At 41.7% G+C, this 19,899-nt stretch overlaps 6 protein-coding genes across 7 annotated transcripts; 2 read left to right on the top strand and 4 right to left on the bottom strand.

The window, feature by feature from the left end:
• Positions 1-809: 809 nt before the first annotated feature.
• On the bottom strand, positions 810-2,228 carry LOC145701502 (beta-1,3-galactosyltransferase 1-like). Its single transcript, XM_081778719.1, has 5 exons — positions 1,890-2,228; positions 1,485-1,848; positions 1,183-1,441; positions 1,005-1,134; positions 810-962 (listed from the first exon to the last, which is right to left on the bottom strand). Exons 1-5 carry the CDS (start codon positions 2,226-2,228, stop codon positions 810-812), a joined length of 1,245 nt encoding a protein of 414 aa, XP_081634845.1.
• A 2,721-nt stretch (positions 2,229-4,949) lies between these two features.
• Positions 4,950-6,064, top strand: LOC145703995 (uncharacterized). The gene is made up of 6 exons (XM_081781414.1): positions 4,950-5,067; positions 5,136-5,228; positions 5,277-5,438; positions 5,478-5,571; positions 5,613-5,718; positions 5,756-6,064. The coding sequence occupies exons 1-6, from the start codon at positions 5,058-5,060 to the stop codon at positions 6,032-6,034; spliced, it is 744 nt and encodes a 247-aa protein (XP_081637540.1). The 5' UTR covers positions 4,950-5,057; the 3' UTR covers positions 6,035-6,064.
• Positions 6,065-6,115: 51 nt separating this feature from the next.
• LOC145703744 (cullin-1-like) lies at positions 6,116-8,938 on the bottom strand. Its single transcript, XM_081781136.1, is given in 9 exon segments — positions 6,116-6,373; positions 6,422-6,638; positions 6,682-6,937; positions 6,980-7,093; positions 7,138-7,307; positions 7,350-7,467; positions 7,512-7,653; positions 7,707-8,523; positions 8,526-8,938. Coding segments are annotated over 9 exon segments (2,313 nt in total). The 5' UTR covers positions 8,896-8,938; the 3' UTR covers positions 6,116-6,264.
• Positions 8,939-9,031: 93 nt separating this feature from the next.
• On the bottom strand, positions 9,032-13,590 carry LOC145702850 (protein phosphatase PTC7 homolog). Of its 2 annotated transcripts, XM_081780137.1 has the most exons (9): positions 13,451-13,590; positions 11,597-11,689; positions 11,009-11,088; positions 10,746-10,914; positions 10,553-10,704; positions 10,270-10,458; positions 10,143-10,226; positions 9,859-9,967; positions 9,032-9,811 (listed from the first exon to the last, which is right to left on the bottom strand). In XM_081780137.1, the coding sequence occupies exons 1-9, from the start codon at positions 13,455-13,457 to the stop codon at positions 9,633-9,635; spliced, it is 1,062 nt and encodes a 353-aa protein (XP_081636263.1). In that variant the 5' UTR covers positions 13,458-13,590; the 3' UTR covers positions 9,032-9,632. The 2 variants fall into 2 exon arrangements, with proteins under 2 accessions (XP_081636263.1, XP_081636262.1); XM_081780136.1 differs by lacking the exon at positions 13,451-13,590 and having other exon boundaries at positions 11,597-11,826.
• Positions 13,591-13,771: 181 nt separating this feature from the next.
• On the bottom strand, positions 13,772-17,620 carry LOC145701501 (uncharacterized). The gene is made up of 6 exons (XM_081778718.1): positions 16,393-17,620; positions 16,012-16,309; positions 15,885-15,963; positions 15,411-15,846; positions 14,476-14,606; positions 13,772-14,434 (listed from the first exon to the last, which is right to left on the bottom strand). The coding sequence occupies exons 1-4, from the start codon at positions 17,618-17,620 to the stop codon at positions 15,706-15,708; spliced, it is 1,746 nt and encodes a 581-aa protein (XP_081634844.1). The 3' UTR covers positions 13,772-14,434; positions 14,476-14,606; positions 15,411-15,705.
• A 900-nt stretch (positions 17,621-18,520) lies between these two features.
• Positions 18,521-19,711, top strand: LOC145701500 (uncharacterized). The gene is made up of 6 exons (XM_081778717.1): positions 18,521-18,798; positions 18,845-18,954; positions 18,993-19,132; positions 19,171-19,277; positions 19,318-19,535; positions 19,577-19,711. Exons 1-6 carry the CDS (start codon positions 18,660-18,662, stop codon positions 19,709-19,711), a joined length of 849 nt encoding a protein of 282 aa, XP_081634843.1. The 5' UTR covers positions 18,521-18,659.
• Positions 19,712-19,899: the final 188 nt, after the last annotated feature.

Raw genomic sequence — 19,899 nt, 5'->3', positions numbered from 1 at the left:
GACGGCCCTTCGGGCCGTTTCAGCCCCGTTCCTTGATTTGTTAATTTAAGGGGCTTGACGGCCCTTCGGGCCGTTTCAGCCCCGTTCCTTGATTTGTTAATTTAAGGGGCTTGACGGCACTTCGGAATTTTGTGCCGTGCCGTACCGTGCCGCGGCACGGGTATTTTGGTTGTGCCGTGCCGTGCCGGTGCCGCTGGAAAATTTTCTCATATTTCCATCCCTGTGTTAGCATGAACTTGGGAGAAGATCTCCCTTCTGAATTGCAAAAGAAATATATAATAATAAATATGATTTTGTTAATAAAGAATTATATTAACAACTCGCAAAAGGCTGCTCCAGCTGCAGACTATTGAAGACATCGAAGATTAGTTGTCGAACGACGACAAGAAGAAGAATGGCAAGAAAGGGAAAAAGCAGGAAGAACCCTGCTAATTATTTTCCCTATATTTGTTATTTTATATTTATAAATAAAATTATCAAATAGATTGATAAAGTCTTTTGTGGCTACATATTAGAAATTTACGCCCTCGATTTTCTTATCCACTTTATTGAAACCAAACTTTTTGAAATTCTAGTTTAAACGAAGTTTGAAATTCTCAAACTTACGTATTCGTCAGAATTAAAGAGCCCGCACTCATTGGCGGGCCAATCAGCTGCCATCATTTTCGACAGTTTTCGAGACACACGCGAAAGAGACGCGAAAGTCGCTAAAGTCTCGACAAAATGAATTCGCGCACTAATTTTAGCGCACTAAAAATTTTCGACAGATTTTAGGACGCGAATTTACCAGCCCTGCAGAATAGATGGATTTAACACTTGAGTATTCGCTCGTGAAGTTGTTGGAGATTGTTTGTCTTTGACTGGAGATTTTGGCCGGCAATGGTGATCGTGAACGCGTTGGTTTTGTACTCGCAGGATCGTTGAAGAAGAAATTTACCAAAGTCGAATCCGGAGGTTGAACGCTTCGGGAGGAGTAACAAATGAAATGATTTAAAAATGCTTACTGTGAAGAGCCCAAGAGCATGAAGAACGAAGCCGAAGTAAATGTCCTCAAATTTGACTGGAGGAACCACCTCCAGCGATTTTTCGAATATTTTACCGGCGAGATCCGTTGTCATCAAATATCCACTGTCTCTATAAAAAACGATTGAAAGTAGATCAAGCAAAGGAGAACTGCTTTACCTGCAGGAAGCTGGATAATGATTCGCGGGATATTCTTCTTCTGAAATATATTTTTTCGATTTTCGATTTCTGTCTGGAAACTCCATCACACATTTCCCCCCAAAGAAGTGCTCGTCGATAGTGTTGGATTCGAAGTAGTCGTTGAAGCGATCGATGTTGACCCAGACATCATCGTTTGTTTTCAGCAGGTATTTGGGCTGCTTGCAATATTTTTCTACCCAGCGGAGTCCCATCAGAACTTTTTCGATGTCTTTGCCGTCTTGAATCAAATTAAAGAGACAAACAGAAGAGAAGAGGCTTACCTTCAAAGTCTTCCATCAAGATGTCGTGATAATGGCTGTACTCGAGCTTGATCTTCTCTTTGGGCAGCGTATGATCTCGTCCGACAAGAAAAACGCAGCTGAAGGTTGATGACTTCTCTTCTCTTGAACACCACGTCTTTCTGATTGCTTCTCGGAGCTGATAGTTTGCTTCTTGGCTTCTAATTAAAACAACGAAAAGAGGTTTTTCTCGCTTGCATTTGTTGACTGGATTCAGGAGCCATTTATAATTGTGAGGGTGCAAAACTTCTGGGCCGTAAGTTGATTCTTCCGGAAAAACCGACGGGTCAGATAAATCCTCTTCTTCCTCTTTCTCGATTGCTTCTTCAGACTTTGCTTTTCCAGTCTAAAAAAAGATGAGCCCGCCGATGATATTTATAAAATTACATTTTCTAATTTTGGAGCTTTTGTTGGCTCAGCGTGATGCTCCTCGATTTCGTCAGCTTGGGGAATGATGTGCAGCACTCGTTCCAAATGAAACAAGACTCCTTTGTACGCTGAATTTGCTCCTTCGACCAGTCCTCCATGCTCGAGTGTGTACGCGATGTCTCTGTCAATCTGCAGTCCCAAGTCTTTTTCAATCTGCCCCAATTCTAGCAGCAGTTCTTTCGGCCTCTTCGTCACGGCATAACTGATACTCTTCGCCGCGTGCTCTGCCGAGAGAAAAAGAAAAATCAACGACAAGAAGCCAGATCCTCTGACCAGAACAGTTGATATTCTCAACATCAGTAACAGCTTTCAAAAGCCATAAGAGCGATATAAAATTAAATGGAAAGAAGGGGATGGGAAAATATTCGAGCAACATGCCCAGCGGGCGATTCGAAAACACTGTAAATTTTTCTAGCGGAGATGTCGGACATTCATCTGTGGCTACATGAATTCTTAACATATTGATGCTAAAATATTCCGATTGAAATCATAAAAGAATGATGGACGAGCTGTCGAAAATAGTTCGAAATACAGTCCTCATATCGCAGCGTTTAATTACATGGTTGGTTGGCGCTACCGGTTATGCGCCATCAAGTTCTCTAACTCAATAAAAGAACCACACGCTTTCGAATATCTTTAGACAATAAATCCTCCATGAGGCGAAAACGCATAACATGGAGCATTCCCCAGAAGATGAAGCTGGAGGAGTTTTACTTGAAAGAACAGTACCCCACTCCGGCGGAAATCCAGGCCCTTGCTGCTGAGCTGGGCAATGTGAAAGACCAGGCGGTCAAGACCTGGTTCAGAAACAGGCGAAAAGGAGCTTTTCCGATGAACAAGAACAATCGGAAGAATATCTATTCTTCCAAAGATCAAAGGAAAACGAAGAAAGATCTCTCAGGTATATTTTCTATATATAACTCGCGCGAAGACAAAGTTAGTTATTTTTATTTGAAAATAAGAATTTAAAAGCTTAAGTTAGAAGATATTCACGATAGAATCGCTATCTATCTAAGCCTACAGTATGTATATTGTATTAATCGCTATATTCAGAACAAGAAAATGTAATCCAATTTAAGTTGCTGATGAAAAAATGGCGCCCAACTATCTCCAGTGGAAAATCGAGTCTCATTTCAACAACCAAACATCATCTGAAGACAGCATTAGCGCTTCTTTGACGTTGGAGTCTTACAACTACGCGGAAATTCCACACACCGGATTCATGGACTTGCTTATGGATACTGGAAATCAGCTTGTTTCCCATCTGTACGCACTGTAATCCGATTATAGACTAGCGCAATAAACAAATTAATAAAAAACCTTTATTGGCAATGAGTCACATTCTGCATGCTTCTGAGCAGATGCAGATTTAATGTACCAACACTGCTCAGAATATTAACCGCAGGCCGCGCTTTATTTCGCCACATTTAATCCTCGCCCTGTCACCTCTGGTCTGATCTCGCAGACTGTATCTAGGAGTAGATCCCCGTCTTCTGAAAAGAGATACCCGCGGCGCGTCTTGTTACTTACCCATGTTGGCCAACAAAAAAGACTCGAGCTCATATACTAGTGAGTGATTTTTATTGAATGGCTAAATAGCTTAAAATAAATTTATTGAATCATTCCACCCGTCACTTTTTATTTTGTCAGCGGTTCAGACTGGCGCGATAGAGTAAGAGAGGTTCTATCCAAGAAATAAAAGAGAGTAGAACTTGTTTCCTCTTAGTAGAGAATGTCGGCACATCGATTGAGGTAAATTACAAAAAAAGTATTTTCGCGATAAAAAGGGTTGAAAATATAGAGCTCGGAGAAAAGGGCTGACAACAGAAAGGCTGAGTCAAAACTCAAGGGATGGATTGGAACGGGTTCAGCAAAAGACAGTCGCCAAGAATACAGTCATTAGGTAAGGATCTCAGACTATTTGCATCTTTTCCTTTTTATTTTAAAAAATTTCGGTCAAAAATTTTTCTCATTTTCTTTTAGAGAGAGCAAAATAACGACAATGTTCGAGCTCGACAACTCGAACATCAAACGGCACCTTGAAGTGAGTGTATTTCTTTTCGGGCTCTAATAAAATTATAATTGTACTAGGTGCTGTGCACATGCTACTTAGCGAGTCGATTTAATAAGCATGGAATTGGTGCACGCTTGAGGAAAGAAGTGATTAACGCTGAACTGAGCTCGCTGAATACGATGGTAGATTTGATGAAGTTTAATTATCCCTCGCTCTTCGTCAGGGGGATTTACCCACAGGAAAAGATATAAATTAACTAAGTTTATTACGCAGATTTTCCAAACGCGGAAAATTCTCTTTGAATCTTGAACAAAGCGGCAAAATAGCACTTGCTCTTGTCGAAATGGCCTTTTCTGCGTGGCGTGGAAGATTCTCTTCTCCGAAGGCTGTAGTTGGTTCAAGCTAGCCGCAAGTCTCGAGATCTTCACGCTTTTCTTGGCCGCCAATCCGGAACATCAGAGTACCAAGCGGATCCCTGCGGATTCAACTGAGTTAACTTGAATGCTTCAGTGAGCTACCCGATTCTTGGTCAGCGATTCACTGCCAGTTTGCTTCAACATTCCGACATTGAAGATTTCATAAAGAAGAAAGGTATCTTATCTTGTGTTTCACAACGATTTACAATTTTAGGATGGACGGACTTGCAAAACTACTTTCAAAAGAACATGCAAGAAGCTTCGGCGTCGACGGATCAATCAGAAAAGCTCACGTTTGCTGATTATTTTACAAACACGATTACGCTTGGGTACGATTTGAATAATAAGTTGGAGGCGTATAAGCCGGTTTTCAACGCGCTCTTCATTTTCTTGATAATTGCGAATTTGATACTCTATCTTCACTGCCGGAGTTTTCACTGATGAAATTAAATTTCAAGAGAACACCTCATCATCATCATTGTAATCATAATTATAATTGCCGTGTCAATGTTAAAGAGCTCGACAAGTCTTTACGATCTACGTAATGGCAAATCTCATCTCAGCACATAAAAACACTTTCAACGCTTTGCCTGAGCAGTCAGAGAGAGATCAAGAGGCTGCTAGTTTTACACGGCTAATGGTAAACGGGAATTTACGAAAGTAGGAAACAGAAGAAAGAGAGATCAGCGAAAGAAGATGACGATAGGGACTTGTTTACAGCTTTTATAAGATTCAGAGTTATCCATTGATTTCATTGTTTGAAGCAATAAAAAGCGTCTGGTCTCGTTCTTGGGATTTGCGTCGAGGCTTTTATGCTTTTTCTGCTCAATTTGAACGTCTTGGCGAATAAAAGAATCTCCCATCATGGTACCTAATTAATCCTCAAATCCAACAGAAAATATAATTCATCGGTAGTTATGTACGATAATGTCCTCTGGCTGGACGTTCTTGAGCTTCTCTTCTGCTTTGTGCTTCTGGTGATGAATGGTTTTTTGGTAAAGCGATTTATCAAAAGAAAAGTCTTCACGGATTTGGAGATTTTCCGATATTTTTGGCTCTCGCTTTCTTGCATTCCAGGTATTTTTGTCGAAAAAACAAAGTTGAAGTTTGTTCCAGTTATTCTCATCATGTTCATCTGTCGAATCGGTCAGCTTCACGGAAGTTGGGTTGGCGCAAAAGCATATGGCGACGATATCTACACGGCTTTAGGGTAATTTCTTTCTTATTCGCCCGTTCTTACACGATCTCTAGGCTTCAGAAAATAACGAGTAAAGCAGGACAAAAAGCTGGTTTGCTTATTTTCTACGACATGCCCGCCCAGCAATTTGTTCTTGAGAGCTTTATCTTCCTCAAACAGGTAGTGTCAGTAAAACTCTCGTCAACTTATTTGAAAGATGGTTGTGATGATCTTCTTCGGTTGCCAGTTTTCGAGAAAGGGCAACGGAAGAGTTCGAAGCATCGACAACAAAAAACTCGTCTCGGAATCAGCCACAAGCGGATCATCTAACGCAGAGACGAAAAAGAGACGCAAGATAAGCTCAGCTGAGATTCAACGCGCCGTGGAGGAAACGGCCTCGCAAGACTCACTGAACGTCCCTGATATTGAAACTGATCTCCATTCAATAACAGATCCTATCGATCAAATGTACCGACAATATGGCATTTCCAAATAATGCTGCATGTGACTCGAAGCAAATAAAACATATTTCATTTGAAAAAAAAATCACTTCAAGAAGCGTTTTCTGAGTTTTGAATTGAACTTTACGTGTTTATTTATCAATAGAAAATAAATTGAACTAAGATTGGACGTGGCAGAGTGTTTAAGTGTTGAATGAAAGGACGAATAAGCAGCTGGGTAGGAAAACATACAGAAACGAGAAGAGAATAGTGAACAAGTGCGATCTTAGGCGACGTAAGTGTAGATATCTTTGCCGTCGACTCGTTCGATGTATTCTTTTTCGATGAGAGTTTCGACGCAGGCCTTGATCTTTTGAACTGAAGCCTTGAAACGCCTGAAAATTTACAAGTACTCTTCCTTGATTTCCAAGCAAAAAACTTACCCAGATAAGTGAGCGGTCGTTTCGGCCATGAGAGTCTGGTGATTGACTTGCCGACGGGTCTTCATTATTCTCACGATTGCTGCTTGAATGAGCAGTTTTCGGTCGGCTTCGATATTTTTATTCGTAACGGTCTCTTCTTGGTTTCCACTTTCGATTTTGTAAGTGACGTTGATCGTGATTTTCGTCCTCTTGTTGAAGAAGTCCTTGTTGTAAGAAACTAAAAAACAGTTTTATAAAATTTAGAAAGGATTCAAGCTTACGTAAATCGTCTTTACCAGGGAGCTTCTCGCATCCCTCGGTTTCCGGCTGCGAAGGATAAGGCCCGAGACAAAGAAGTTGATGTTTCAACAAAACCAAGACGACTTGTTGCATCAGCGTTGCATCGACAGCGAGCCTTTTCGAGATTTCAGCAACTGTCAGTTGATTTTCGTGGTTGAAGAGAAGCAAGACTGCCATTTGAATGGTAGAAGCGACGAGAACATAATTTTTGGACGCGTAGTTTGCTGTTATTTCTCCCTGAAAGAGACCGTTACTGCTGCTTTCTCTTTCGAAAATCACCTTGCTTTGCGAGCAGAGCCAAGTTAGCACTCTTCTCGGATTCTTTTTGTCGTAATGTTCTTTGAAAGTTTGCAGCGAGTTCGACAAGACTCTTGGCAGCTCCATGCTGAAAGCCTAAACAGTTGCTATTATCAACAAGATGATCATGAAGGATGAACCTTTGTCAGAGGCCATGAACCAGTGCTCAAAAGTTTCACCGAAAAGTCGATTCCAAGATCGATGTTTTCCTCCTGCATCGCCATTTTGAACTTCTCCGTCGTTCCCTTAGATGTGTTGATGTCTTGCCACATTCTGTTCAACTTCGCTGTGTATTCGAATCCGCAGATATCTGAAAAGCAAGTTTGGACAAGATAAATTGAGCATCATTTACCGTTGAGTTTCTGAAGGATAGATTCTTCCGCATCATCGGATCCGGAAGTGCCCTTGATCAAGCGATTCGCAAACATACGGGAGTAATGAGTTTCGAAGACGTCTTTATCTTCGATATACTAAATCAAAAAAAAATTATAAAAAGGAGTTATAGAAAGAAAACCTTGAAGACGATCATTATTTGGTTGAATTTCTCCTCAGTCGCAGGATCATCAATGGACTTATTCGATCTTTTCAAAAGACTGTCGCAATATTTTGCAACCAATTCAGGACACAATGTCGGTTTTTCTTCGCAAGCTTTGTTCCTAAATGAAAGAAAAAGAGTAAGATTGCAAGCTTGCACTTTTTGCAGCCCTACTTGTTTATAAATTTTGTCGAGGCGCGGTCGAGTGCTTCCTTGAACTCGTTGTCGAAGCAGATTTGGTTGATGCGAGAGAAACGCTCGTAGATGTGAAGAATGCGGCTCACGAAGGTTTTCGGCTCAGGGTTCGTTCCAACGGACTCCATGATGCTCATTCCGCAGGCGACGATGAAGTCTTCGAACTTCGAGCGGATGGGCGTGAGTCCCTGGTCGACTCGTTTCGCCAATCTGTACATTCTCGCGAGATCCGAAGTCTGACTGTTATCCAACAAGGGAGCAAACGAAGACACGAGCACATCTCGATGATCGCCAATTATCGCCTGTTCGCATTCCTTCATAACTTTCTTCGTCGACGAGAAATGAAGATATCGTTCAGATCGGAGCTGCTCTTCATCAAGCCGTAATTCTGCCTTCTTGAGGAATTCTTTCAATCCATTTATTCCCGGATTGTTGTCGAGGAAGAGTCTCGATTCAACCTTGTAAAACCTCACTGTTTCTTCGATGTATTGATTGACGAACTCATTTTCGTAAATAAAAAGCGTCTTTTCAGGCGGCGGCTTTGCTTCGCCGACGGACACGGCCGATCCAAGAGTGATGTACGAGTCGATGACGCTTTTGACGAGCGAAGAATTGATCTGATTTCCTTTTCTTTCTTCCTGAATCTGTTCTATCAGCAGCGTCGTCAGTCGGCCGGAGACGTTGCGGAAGAAGTACTCGTTCCAGATCTTCACTGCCAGATCTGTGACGACAAAGACATCGTCTGTTCTGATCTCGTAAAAGGAGCTTTGCGCCTCGTGCGCTTGTTTTTGAAGAAGCGGTTCATGTACGCGCACATGCCGTTCAAGACCTTCGCAGAAAGGGAGTAATTCGACCAAGAGACGGCGTAGAACTCGAGAAGGTCGATTTGCTTTCGCGCTTTTTGATTCTCGCCTTTGACGTACTCCTCGAGGTATTCGCGCACGAGCTGGTAAAGTGGGTAGCCAACGAACTCCATCGAACCGTTCATCGGCGGCTTTCGCATGGCAGGCTTGTTCACAGCGGTGCAGTAGTTGTAAACATGCGTGTAGAGCTCGATGTATCGCTTGTGGCCCATTCCGCGGTCGTAGAAGACGTTGTTCAATCCATCGTGGACTTCTGTCCAGGTTCGCTCCAGCGTGTGGCTGGAATCCATCCGTTGGAGTCTCATTCTCGCTTTAACCAACCGATTTCGATCTTTTGTTTCAGGCTAAATGGTGTTCCTTTACTAACTTCGCCTGCTTCTTGCTCTTGACAAAGAATAAACTATTTCCTGCAGCAATCAAAAACAAGACTTTCAATTTTTGAATAGTGTATTCCTTTATACAAATAAATAAGTTAAATTCGTAACCACTCAAGTTTCACTTCATTCCGAAATCAAGCGGCCGCGGGAAACTCCTGATCCGAACCGTTTTCTCGTTCAGATGTCGAAAGAGTTGGTTCTCCGCGGCACTTGACTTAGGAAAAATATGGTTTGATAGTAGCACAAGCAACGAGGTAAAAGAGAATATGTTGTTTTGGGAGAGTTTCAATTTTGAAAAGAGAGTATTTTTTTCTTTCTCGAAGGAGAAAGGAGTGAAGTCATTTTGGCACCAGAAAAGAAGGCCAAAACTGTTTCATTTAAAAACATCCTAAATAAATAAATGCTGAAGAATTGATAGCTTGATCCTAAAGGACCAAGAAAAGGCAAAGTTGAACACCTCAAAAAAGGGGTCAGAAACCCATTTGTTCACCATTAGTTCTTCAATTTGAATGAAGTCAAAAGTAGGCCTTGGAAATTTCAGTAGAGAAGAGAAAGTTGATAGAAAAAAAGACGAGAAGATACGAAAAGAGAAAGGCGAAGATAGCATGTTGAATCTTGAATTTTTAAACGGAAGTTTTAGAAAAAGAAAAAGCTAAAAATAGAAGCTACACTTCAGTACCCAGGTCGGACACAACGGAGACAATGACCGTTACGTCGTCCATTTTGCCGCCAGTATAGTGGAAGCCGGCGCTTTTGGCGGCGAGGGCGAAGGGAGAAACGTACGATTTGTTGAGCGCGTTCTTGTGCGCGCGCGAGGCCAGGCACTTTGCCGTGCGCTCCAGGTCTGAAGAAGAGGAGTTAAAGGCTTGAAAGAGAAAGGAGGAGGCAGACCTTGCGTGTGGATTTGATCGGCATGGGGAAGGTACGAGAGCTCCTGGAGTAGTACTTCGTCGGGGACGTTGTCGAACAGACCATCGGTAGCTGTGACGATTAGATCTCCCTGGAAAGAATAAGGTCAGTCGAGTTGTAATTGATCAGAATACGTCGTAAACCCAGATTCATCGATTCAAAATCGCAAATCCAAGAAAACACATAAATCAAAAAACACAAAAGTATCATTTAACGACGCGTCCAAAAGACAAACCACGGGACTTTCTATCTGTCTGCAAACTTACCGGGTGCGTTACAAATTTCTTCTCGTGTGCATCAGACGGCATATCAGCGATAAATCGCAGACTTGGCGGCGCATAAGCCAGTTGCTGAAAAAAATCGTTTGTGGAAAATTTTAAGTGATTTTGGTACCTTTGGAATGTTAAACTTGTGAGTCTGTTTTTCACTCCTGTCTATGATTTCGCCGTTGCGGACGATTAGGTAGCCCGAGTCGCCGAGATTCGCCGTTGTCAGGATTCCCGTTTCCTGCTCGAAGGAGAGGATGCAAACTGTCGACGAACCCACGATTTGGAAGTTTTTCTTTTTGTTCAGCAACAAAAGCTGAAAGATAAAAGCGCTCATTATCTTGTCTCTCATGGTTATTGAATACTTTCTGAGCATCAGCAGAATCTGAAGATGCTTTTCACGCACATACCTTATTGTAAGAGTCGTCGATGAGACGCATGGGATCCTCTTGCTTCTTGTTGGCCATATCTTTGCAGATTCGCATCAGGGAGGAGGAGAAGACGGAGGGATCGAACCCGCGATCCCGCCAGCCTCCCACGCCGTCAGCGATGCCGATGTAGTCTGAAACGTCGATGAGTAAGGGGTCAATCGGAGGGGCTTACCTTTTCTACGACTGTTGGTTAGAGCGAAGCAGGCATCCTCGCCGAACTTCTGAATGGTAGCCAGAGCGCTTTGTCCAGAAGTGCATCTGATGTTTTGCGACACTTTCGAGAAGCCAGCAGCTGCCCAGTTCAGTTGCGAAATCTTCACAATAATGGGTGGCAACGGATCCTAAAAATAAAAATTGGTGAAAATGAATCAAAATCAAAATGGATCAGTGGTGGGTTTATTGGTGAATTTATTGAGTTACTGTAGTGGACTGTACCTGGACGAGCGCGAAATCGATCGCATTTGGAAATACTGCGTATGTTTTCTTGAAGACATCGGTCAGTGTATGTTTACGATCTGAAAAGATAGATTCATAAATGGATAAAACGAGGGCTGATTCTATTTTTCCCTTTTTGTATTTTCCCAAAATTAAAAAGATACAACTGCAAACTCTGCGATAATCCTGGCAGCTTGAGTTCGCGGTGCAAAAGTTTTTGACCCTTGATCTGTCACATGTCAGCTCGATCTCAGGAGCATAAACTGTAAATATTGATAGGCGACAAATCTGTGGGGCGGACTGCAAACAACAAGGAGTGCACTTTGCACTAACAGCTATTTTTTCTGTTTAATATTTGATGACTATAAAAGCAGAAGGGCGCCATTCTCATTTGCTGTCAATTTGGAAGCTTTGAGGACTCACAAAAGGGTCGAAAATACGGCCAACTGCGATGGCGTTTTTGTTTTTCTTTCAAAAGAAGAAAACAGTGATTAAAAATCGCGTAATTGGCTTTCCGCTGCTTATTTCAGCTAGTGAATTGAATATTGATCGCCTCGATGCGTGGAGCATGTTTGGCTGTTACTGTACCTTTCTGCTGGTTGCTGTCGTACTCCTTGGGCGAGTTGAGATTGGGAAAGAGTCGTGTAACAAGGAACTGTCTTGTGAGAGCAATTGACTGTTTGCGGCTCATTTCTTGTTGCTTTCAATTATTTAATTTTCCAAAAGAAAACTCTTAATATTTATCACTGCCTATCAAAACTCTCTAAACAAATTGCTCTTGAATAACTGTTTCTTGGGTCTGAAAAGATTCTAGTTTCGAAGTACTGTTCTGAGAATCTAAAGCTAATCCCTTAAATATCCCTAATGACGTCTAATTTTGTTCCAACATGAAAATACACCACGTGAGTATTTTTTCAAACTCTGGAAAAAAGGTGCTGAAAGGTGTTTCTGTTCTGAAACAACTGTTTCCGGAGAAGAAAAGAGGGATGGATTCTTTCGAAATAAAGCAAGTTTGAAGAGTTTGACGAGTTGGGCCAAGTCCAACAAGTCGGCGGGTAAATGGTTAGGTTCAAGACTTGAGGGGGAATTAAAAATTTTGGCCTGTTGGCTAAGCCGGCTTGTCTTGTCTTTCGGCTTACAGCTACTAAGTACTGTAGTGAAGGATACGGTACTACCGTAACGGTAGAATCTAGGGCAAAGTTAACCGGCTATTACTAGGGAAACTCGATGAAAATTGAGCTTTTTTCTGGGATTAGTAGAGAGGGAGTATAATACAGTTTTAGAAAGCCCAGAAGCTGAGGATCATTTTGACTATTTACAGTGTGGGGTTTGGGTCATGTCCTGGGGCGTTTTTGGGCGTCTAAAGTCCGGAAAATGGGGGTAGTTCCAGAAAAGGGATTAAAAAAGTACCGGTAGTCCATCCTAAGAACGAGCGGCTTGGCTAAGTTGTAGAGGAGGCTCTGGCGATTCAGAATCTGTATAGAAACCTATTGGGACCCCCACATTCTAGAGGCGCTAGAGGCTCTAGAAGTTGAGGAAGTTACCTCAAAATCGGTACTTTTTTACGATAAATTGCGCTAAGGGTTATATTTTTATCCGAAATAGTCCTCAAAACGTTCCAATCAATTGTCGGATGTCAAAAATATCGTTTGGGGTCATTTGAGGTTATTCGGGTAGAGTTTCGGCCAAATTCTATTTTTCCTCAAAAAATGACCCTAAGTGACCTCAAATGACCCCAAACGATATTTTTGACATCCGAAAATTGATTGGAACGTTTTGAGGACTATTTCGGATAAAAATATAACCCTTAGCGCAATTTATCGTAAAAAAGTACCGATTTTGAGGTAACTTCCTCAACTTCTAGAGCCTCTAGCGCCTCTAGAATGTGGGGGTCCCAATAGGTTTCTATACAGATTCTGAATCGCCGGAGCCTCCTCTACAACTTAGCCAAGCCGCTCGTTCTTAGGATGGACTACCGGTACTTTTTTAATCCCTTTTCTGGAACTACCCCCATTTTCCGGACTTTAGACGCCCAAAAACGCCCCAGGACATGACCCAAACCCCACACTGTAAATAGTCAAAATGATCCTCAGCTTCTGGGCTTTCTAAAACTGTATTATACTCCCTCTCTACTGATCCCAGAAAAAAGCTCATTTTTCATCGAGTTTCCCTAGCTATTACTTAAAATTTCCGAAATCGCTATTTTCTTCTTTCAAATAAACTTAATTAGTAGACTAAGTAGATTCTTTATAAACTAAACAGAAAATCCCTATTCTAACAGTCAATCTATCAAAAACACCCATTTTCACGTCAAAAGGAAAACCAAAATTGGACCACAAATCTATTTTTCTCTATGTCTTCTTTCCCAAAAATTTCTTCAGCCAATAAATCTTCTTTCAAAATCTCTGTATTTTATTCAGAATAGTATGAGCCTCTCCTGTTGAGCCATAAATCACGTAGTAATCATGGAACCTTTTTTTATAAAAAAACGGAAGAAAAGTTCTTCTTTTTTCTTTTTTTCGCGAAAAATTTGTCTCCTAGATTTTTCGCGCGGCTCGATTCTAGTCCATTTCGGGACGAAAATGAAGAGAAAAGTGGAAATTCGCGTCGAAAAGCGATGAGCTTGTTGTTTCGCAAGTCTGCGCCACGCCCGCGCACCCACCGTCCCGGCCAATCGCGCTGCGCCCTCCATTGATTTCACTCTTTTCATTCTTCGTCGACTAGTCCAGAAAATGTTACAAGCGCTCGCCAGATGGCGCTTTTTGAATAAAGAATAAAAACTGCTTTTTGCCAATTTCAACTCTAATAAAGTTGACATTACTCTACAAAAACCTCAAGAATAAGCGGAATTTCATAGAATTACCATCATAGAAATAGGTATTGATTTTTATTAATAAATATTTCGAATTACAGCTTTAAATCGTCAATAGAATACTTTATTGAGCGTCTTTTGGCGAAAGACATATAAATTCTTGTATAAAATAAAATAGAATTCTAAGTATTCAAGAATGACATCGCCTAAGGCCCACTTAGAATTGGAAATTGCATCAATTGCATGAAAATTGCATGAGTTCATTGATAACCTGAGTCTCCGTTTATTACCGATGAGAAGCATGAGATGTTCGATAGTTCTATCGTGACTGAACGAGATGCATGTGAGATCCCAGCCGACTGGTCATTTTTCGAACAAACAAGCGCGTGCGTATCATGAGATCTGCTGGACAAACATTTGCTTCAATGCAGGATATGATTGACGTAACAATAAATAAATGGATTGGGAAATTCTTTCGTGTATCTCCGAGATTGTTTTATTAGGATTCAATACTCGATACCGACAGACCGGGTGGCGGGCGGCCTCGTTCGCAAAGGCTATTTTGCGAACGGCGTTCGCAATTTACGAACGTTCGCAGTAGATATCTTGATTTGCTAAATTTCTGATAGCACCTCTTTTTTCTTGAAAAATCTACCTTGAAAGCCGTGCTTTTTGTATTCTTCTATCACCCTCCGGATCGGGCATCTTCCTTCCAAGTAATCGACCCAGACGTCAGATAAGAACTCGGTAGTTTCGACATAATCCGCTACTTTGAAACCAAGCGTCCTGAAATTAAGGATATACCCGATAGAATTGAACATTTATAGCGCCGAAATGCGACGTAGGATCATTTTTATTTCAAAAGCAATTCTACCTAAAAAAGCAAGTAGAACTCAAATCTGGTACTTTTTCATATTTTCTCAGTTGAAATTTTCTCTTTAGAGCGATTTCAAATCTTACTCTCTCGATTACTCGAAATTTTTAGACTAAATCGGTCGAGATTTTTCGATAGATAAGTTCTTTGGACCCTTATCTACAATATTGATGGCTTACCTTTCCTTTATCCCTCTTACAACCGATTCTAGAGCCATTTCATTGAGGGCTACTCAGCGCGTAAAAGTTCTACAGGGCGGCGCGCTGGGCGCTCACTCACTCGACTCCTCTTTTCTGAGAGAAAATGCGTGGTTGAGCGCACCGCTCTGATTGGTAGCACGCGAGAAAACGCGCAGAGAAGAAAAACAGGCGTATGAAAGAGGAAAACATCAGAATGAAAATTCGATCGAGTTTAAGAATTTTTTTCCATCAATTTTGTAGCTCAGCATTATTTTAATACAGAACATGGTTCAGTTTTAGCGATTCAATGGACAAATTTCGAGAAATCGAGAGAGTTCGTTTTCAAATCGCTATAGAGAGAAAAATTCTAATGAAAATTTTCAAAAAAGTACCAGAATTGAATTTAACGCACAATTTTAGGTAGGACTGCTTTTGAAATAATAATGATCCGACTTTGTATTAAGGCGCTAAGAAAGTTCAATTTTATCGGGTATATCCTTAAATATTGACCATTCTTCATCCTTTTTTTCAAATTACCGGAGACAAGAAGAACTGCTCTTCGACGAAGTTTTCGGAAAACCGGCGCAAATTATTTCCATTTTCTATTTTTCAATTGCGAAAAAAAGTCAAAGCCGAATTCGCGCTCCATCCGCAAATATTTACAATTCCATGGTTCATCATTTCTCAGAACAAATTTAAGTTGTTCGCCGATAAACTGTTCTTTCAATTGTCAAGTGCGGATGTTTCAGGTCTGTCCGACAAAATTATTCGCTGAATAGAGAGAAAACTCTTGTGCTTCTGAGAGTTTATTATTCGATCGATTTTTTCTGTCTCAGAAATACCGAACAACTAAAGAAAGAACAAACAAAACAGTCATCGCTGCTCCGGAAACTTTCATCGCAAGTGGACCGTAGTCTCGCAGGTAAAACTTCAGTAGATAGATTTGACAAGGTATCGATTCTTCATTTCCCCACTAAATCCATTAGCCATCATTTCAACCCCTTTTCATACCCTGGCGCAGCGCTTCAAAAGAACTCGTCGGTAGTCGTCTTTGAACTTGAGCAGTCCAAGCTCGCTCAGACTCGAATTCCTTTCAATTTCAAATTGCTTCAAGATAAATGCGTCTCAAAAAACTTACGATAATTCCCGCGTGCCCGAAGCGAGACTGAACATTGCTCGAGGGCACATTCCTTTTGCCGCCGCTACGAGATGCCGTTCTCCTTCTTCCGGACCCAGTCGTTCTCCGAGAAGTGTTTGAGCTTGACGGTAGGGCAAATACGTTGTGTTTTCGACCGCTAGTTTTAAAAATCTCAAGTCCAAATCTGCTTCTTTGTTGAATTTTTCGCTAATCAAGAAGGCAGCATTGAAAGCTCCCAAATCAGAAGAAGCGATCGCGCTCAAACCGTAAAAGCAGAAAGAAAGTGCTTGAGCAAGATCTTAAGCCGTATTCATAAAGGTTAATTAATATGTCAATTCTATCTTTATCTCGCTCCTGGCTGCTTTTTCGCGAATTTCAAACCATTCTGAAGTGTCTGGCGCAATTCCACCGAGGTTCCAGATAAAACAAACTTGGCCCAAACAACCGCGTCTTTATGAACAACCGGTAAACTTCCTGGAATTCCGTCGGAATAAAAGAGCACCAGCTGATAAGCGGATTCAATGTGGCCTCGTTGAGCGGCGCGATAAAATTGGCCGAAGCAGTAGACATCGTCTCTCGGCTGATTGGGAATGAGATTCTGCTTGTTTATGATCGCAAGGTTGTGCATCGCGTCAGGGTCGCCCAGTTCCGCCGCTTTTTCGAAATACTCTTTTGCTTTTTCCGCGTTCTTTTCTTCCTGCAAATGGTAGTGTCCCAGAGCATTCAGAGATGGAGCATGAGCACTGCTCTCCACCACTTTTTGAAAGTCCTCGACCGCTCCTTCGATGTCTCTTCCAGAACCTTGACCTTTCATCTTCATTAATCCAAGGTTGTAAGTCGCGTCTGGATCCGTCGTTTCCGATTTTGCCGCCTGTTGGAAGAACTTGAAAGCCTTGGAAAGATTCTTTTTGACGCCAGTTTTTCCGTGGTAGATGACGCTCGCCAGGTGATTTTGCGCGCTCTGGACGCCTTTCGTGGCTTGATCCAGCAACCAGTTGTAGACGCCGCCGGACTCGCCTTCGAAAAGATCCAGCGCCTTTTCATCGTTTAGTCGAATTTCGTCGACGAAGACCATTTGCTCGGGATGGTCTCGTCTTCTTTCGAAAGCTTTCTGCGCTGCGTAGCTGTAGTACATCGCCGCCGTAAGTAGATCGCCGGAACTTTCGTGGATTTTCGCGAGAACTAGAAGTGCCAGGGCGCAGTTTTTATCCGCAGCGAGCATGAGATAAGGAAAGAGGTAATTCTTAGAATCGATGCTTTTGAGAAAGATGGTGAGAAGCGTTCCATCGCATTGAAGACCATCGAACGACTGGAAAAGACTCTTCATTCTTCTCCGATTTTGATTTAACGATTCAAAGCGCGTCTGTTCAAGTCGCTTCATAAAATTGTTCTCCAATTCGCGATTGAGGCAGTTAATTCTGTCCATGATTTTTCCAAAGTTCCAGCATTTCATAACGACTCTTCGAACGACTGGACTTTGAAACTCTTTCGGAGAAACTCCTTTGTTCGCTTTTTTGAATATTGTGGGACACGTGTCTTTGGAAGGATATTTCGACTTTGAATGCGCGACCAAGCGATTCAACACTCTTCGTTTCTCCTCAGCTCTCATTACTCCATTGCTGAAGATAAGTTCTCCGGGGTTTTCGCTGAGTTCTTCTTTGTTTACAGACCTATCTCTGCGAATTACTGCCTTCGAAAAAATGACCGACGCTCCAATATTCGCTGAGCTTCCTCCAAAGAAGAACCGTCCTTTCGAGTCGTCAAATTTCACTTCATCCTTGAGCTCGAATCTTTCGATTGAACCCGCGATATTGACTTCTATTGATTTTTTGTAAAAGTTGACTGATAAAACGCACCAAGTTCTGAGAGGAACGCTTCTTTGGCTCTAAAAAGGTCTGAAAAGTGCATTTGAGAAAATTAAAAAACCTCGACTGCGTAATTAACTGCCGATTTGGCAGTAATTTGAATGTGGACTCGATTCTGTGAAGTGAGAAAAATCGTCGGAGAAAGAAAGTTGTCGCCTTTGAGTCCGTGGTAAATCGAGCAAAAATGAGCATTGCACCGCTTTCTCAAAAATAAACGCGTTCCGATTCCATAAGAACTTGTCGCGCATTTATCCTGACTGTCGAAAAGAACTTCTCGTCCCCATCTGGACTCTGTCAAGAACAAGAACTGGTCGTTTTCCGTTAAATCTATCTGCTGATTCTGACTCCTCGTTGATTTCAAAGCTTTTTTTCTGTAAAAATATCTTCTTGAAATGCTTTTGCATTTTCGCTGCTCTGATTCTTTTAATAATAAAAGTGCAACAAGAATTTTCAACATGATAGTTCGGCTTTTTGAATGTTGCGGATATTGCTTTTGTCATTGACCTGCTTCAAGTGGCGAGTTTGAAAAATATACGAGTCATCGGCTGATTTTCTCAAATCTCCGTTTTCAAACGCGATGATTTCTAGAGCATCTGATATCTTTTGCGCTTTTTGTACGAAAAAGCTAAACATCTTCATTTTCTTTCTAAACTAGTCATAATTTGCCATTTTCATGAAAAACTTAATTTTATTTCTTTTCTCCAGCTGCTTTGCTCTGACTTCTTGGTGGCCGAGGTACAAAAGAGAGAGTACACGAACGAAAGATTAACCGATCGCGATGAAATGGAAAAGAACTCTTTCCCGTGGCGTGGAGACGAAGAGAAGAAAATGCTGAACAACTACGCTAGAATTGCGAGGATCGACGAGGGCATCAGATTTGGTTGCGCGGGAGCTCTCATTGATAAGACTGATTTCGCCACTTGTAAGATACTGTCAACATTTAAGTCCATTTAGGCTGTTTTTTCTAGTGCTTGAATGCGATTACCACATGTTCCACTATATGCCCGGTTTCTTTCCAAAAGACGACAACCTCAACCACAATTCAAGTCCAAAAGATATCGAAGACAAATTCAAGCAGGTGAAGGATTGTTGCGAAAATAAAACTATACTCTGTAGATGGTCGCCGACGGGGAAATCTACATTTTTTACGGAGGAACTGGGCCAATTCATGGAAAATTCGTAAAAGTGAAGTCGACCAAGAAAATGGAAACACACATGTTTCTCGAAACCGTCGAAGAATTCGAACGTCCTGCATCGTAAGTTCAATTGAAATCGTAGAGGAACACTGTTTTAGAATAACTCCCATCGCGGACTTGACAATGTACAACAAGAAGGTAATGCAGGAAGCAAACGAAGACTGTGTGCTGTTTGGATCGTATAGATACGAGCACTACTTTCTCAGTGAGTCGACTGACCATTCAATCAATTGCGAAAAATTAAGATCATCCGAAAAACAGTTTCTTCGCGAAGATCAACGTCCGTTTCCAAGATCGAGACGAGGCGGAACGACGACCGATTTTGCGAGTGAATCCGCGGAACCCACCGAGAGAAGGCGTTGGCTTTATTCCAACCTTTGAAGAATTCGGAAGCCCGATTTATTGCAAGGACAGTGGAAAATGGTTTCTGATGGCGTTTCTTGACAAGACCTCGCTCAAAACGGTGATTATTTGAAGTACGCTTTGTTCACTATTTTTACTCAGATCGCGCAAATCGACGAGCTCATAGAATCATCAGAAAATCCAGACTGGCCTGATGAAATATTCGAACCGATGCAGAGTGAATTCCGAGTTAAACGAGACAATGCTGAGATTTACATTTACCTTCTTACCGAATAAATTGATTTCAATGAACTGCTTCAAGTGGCGATTAAAAGAGAACGAGTCATCGGTTGATTTCTTTTTCAATTTTGTATTTTTTCTGAGTTTCGAGTTTTTTAATTTGTGATACAGCGGCGGCAGAAGATAACTGCAAGCAGGATAAAGGCAGTGTGAAATCCGAATGGATGTGTTTACATGTAGAATAA

This window comes from Oikopleura dioica, chromosome PAR (assembly GCF_907165135.1).
Source record: "Oikopleura dioica chromosome PAR, OKI2018_I68_1.0, whole genome shotgun sequence".
Taxonomy (NCBI): Eukaryota; Metazoa; Chordata; class Appendicularia; order Copelata; family Oikopleuridae; genus Oikopleura; species Oikopleura dioica.
The sequence above is the reverse complement of the archived record's forward strand: the minus strand, read 5'-3'. Positions and strand labels throughout refer to the sequence as shown.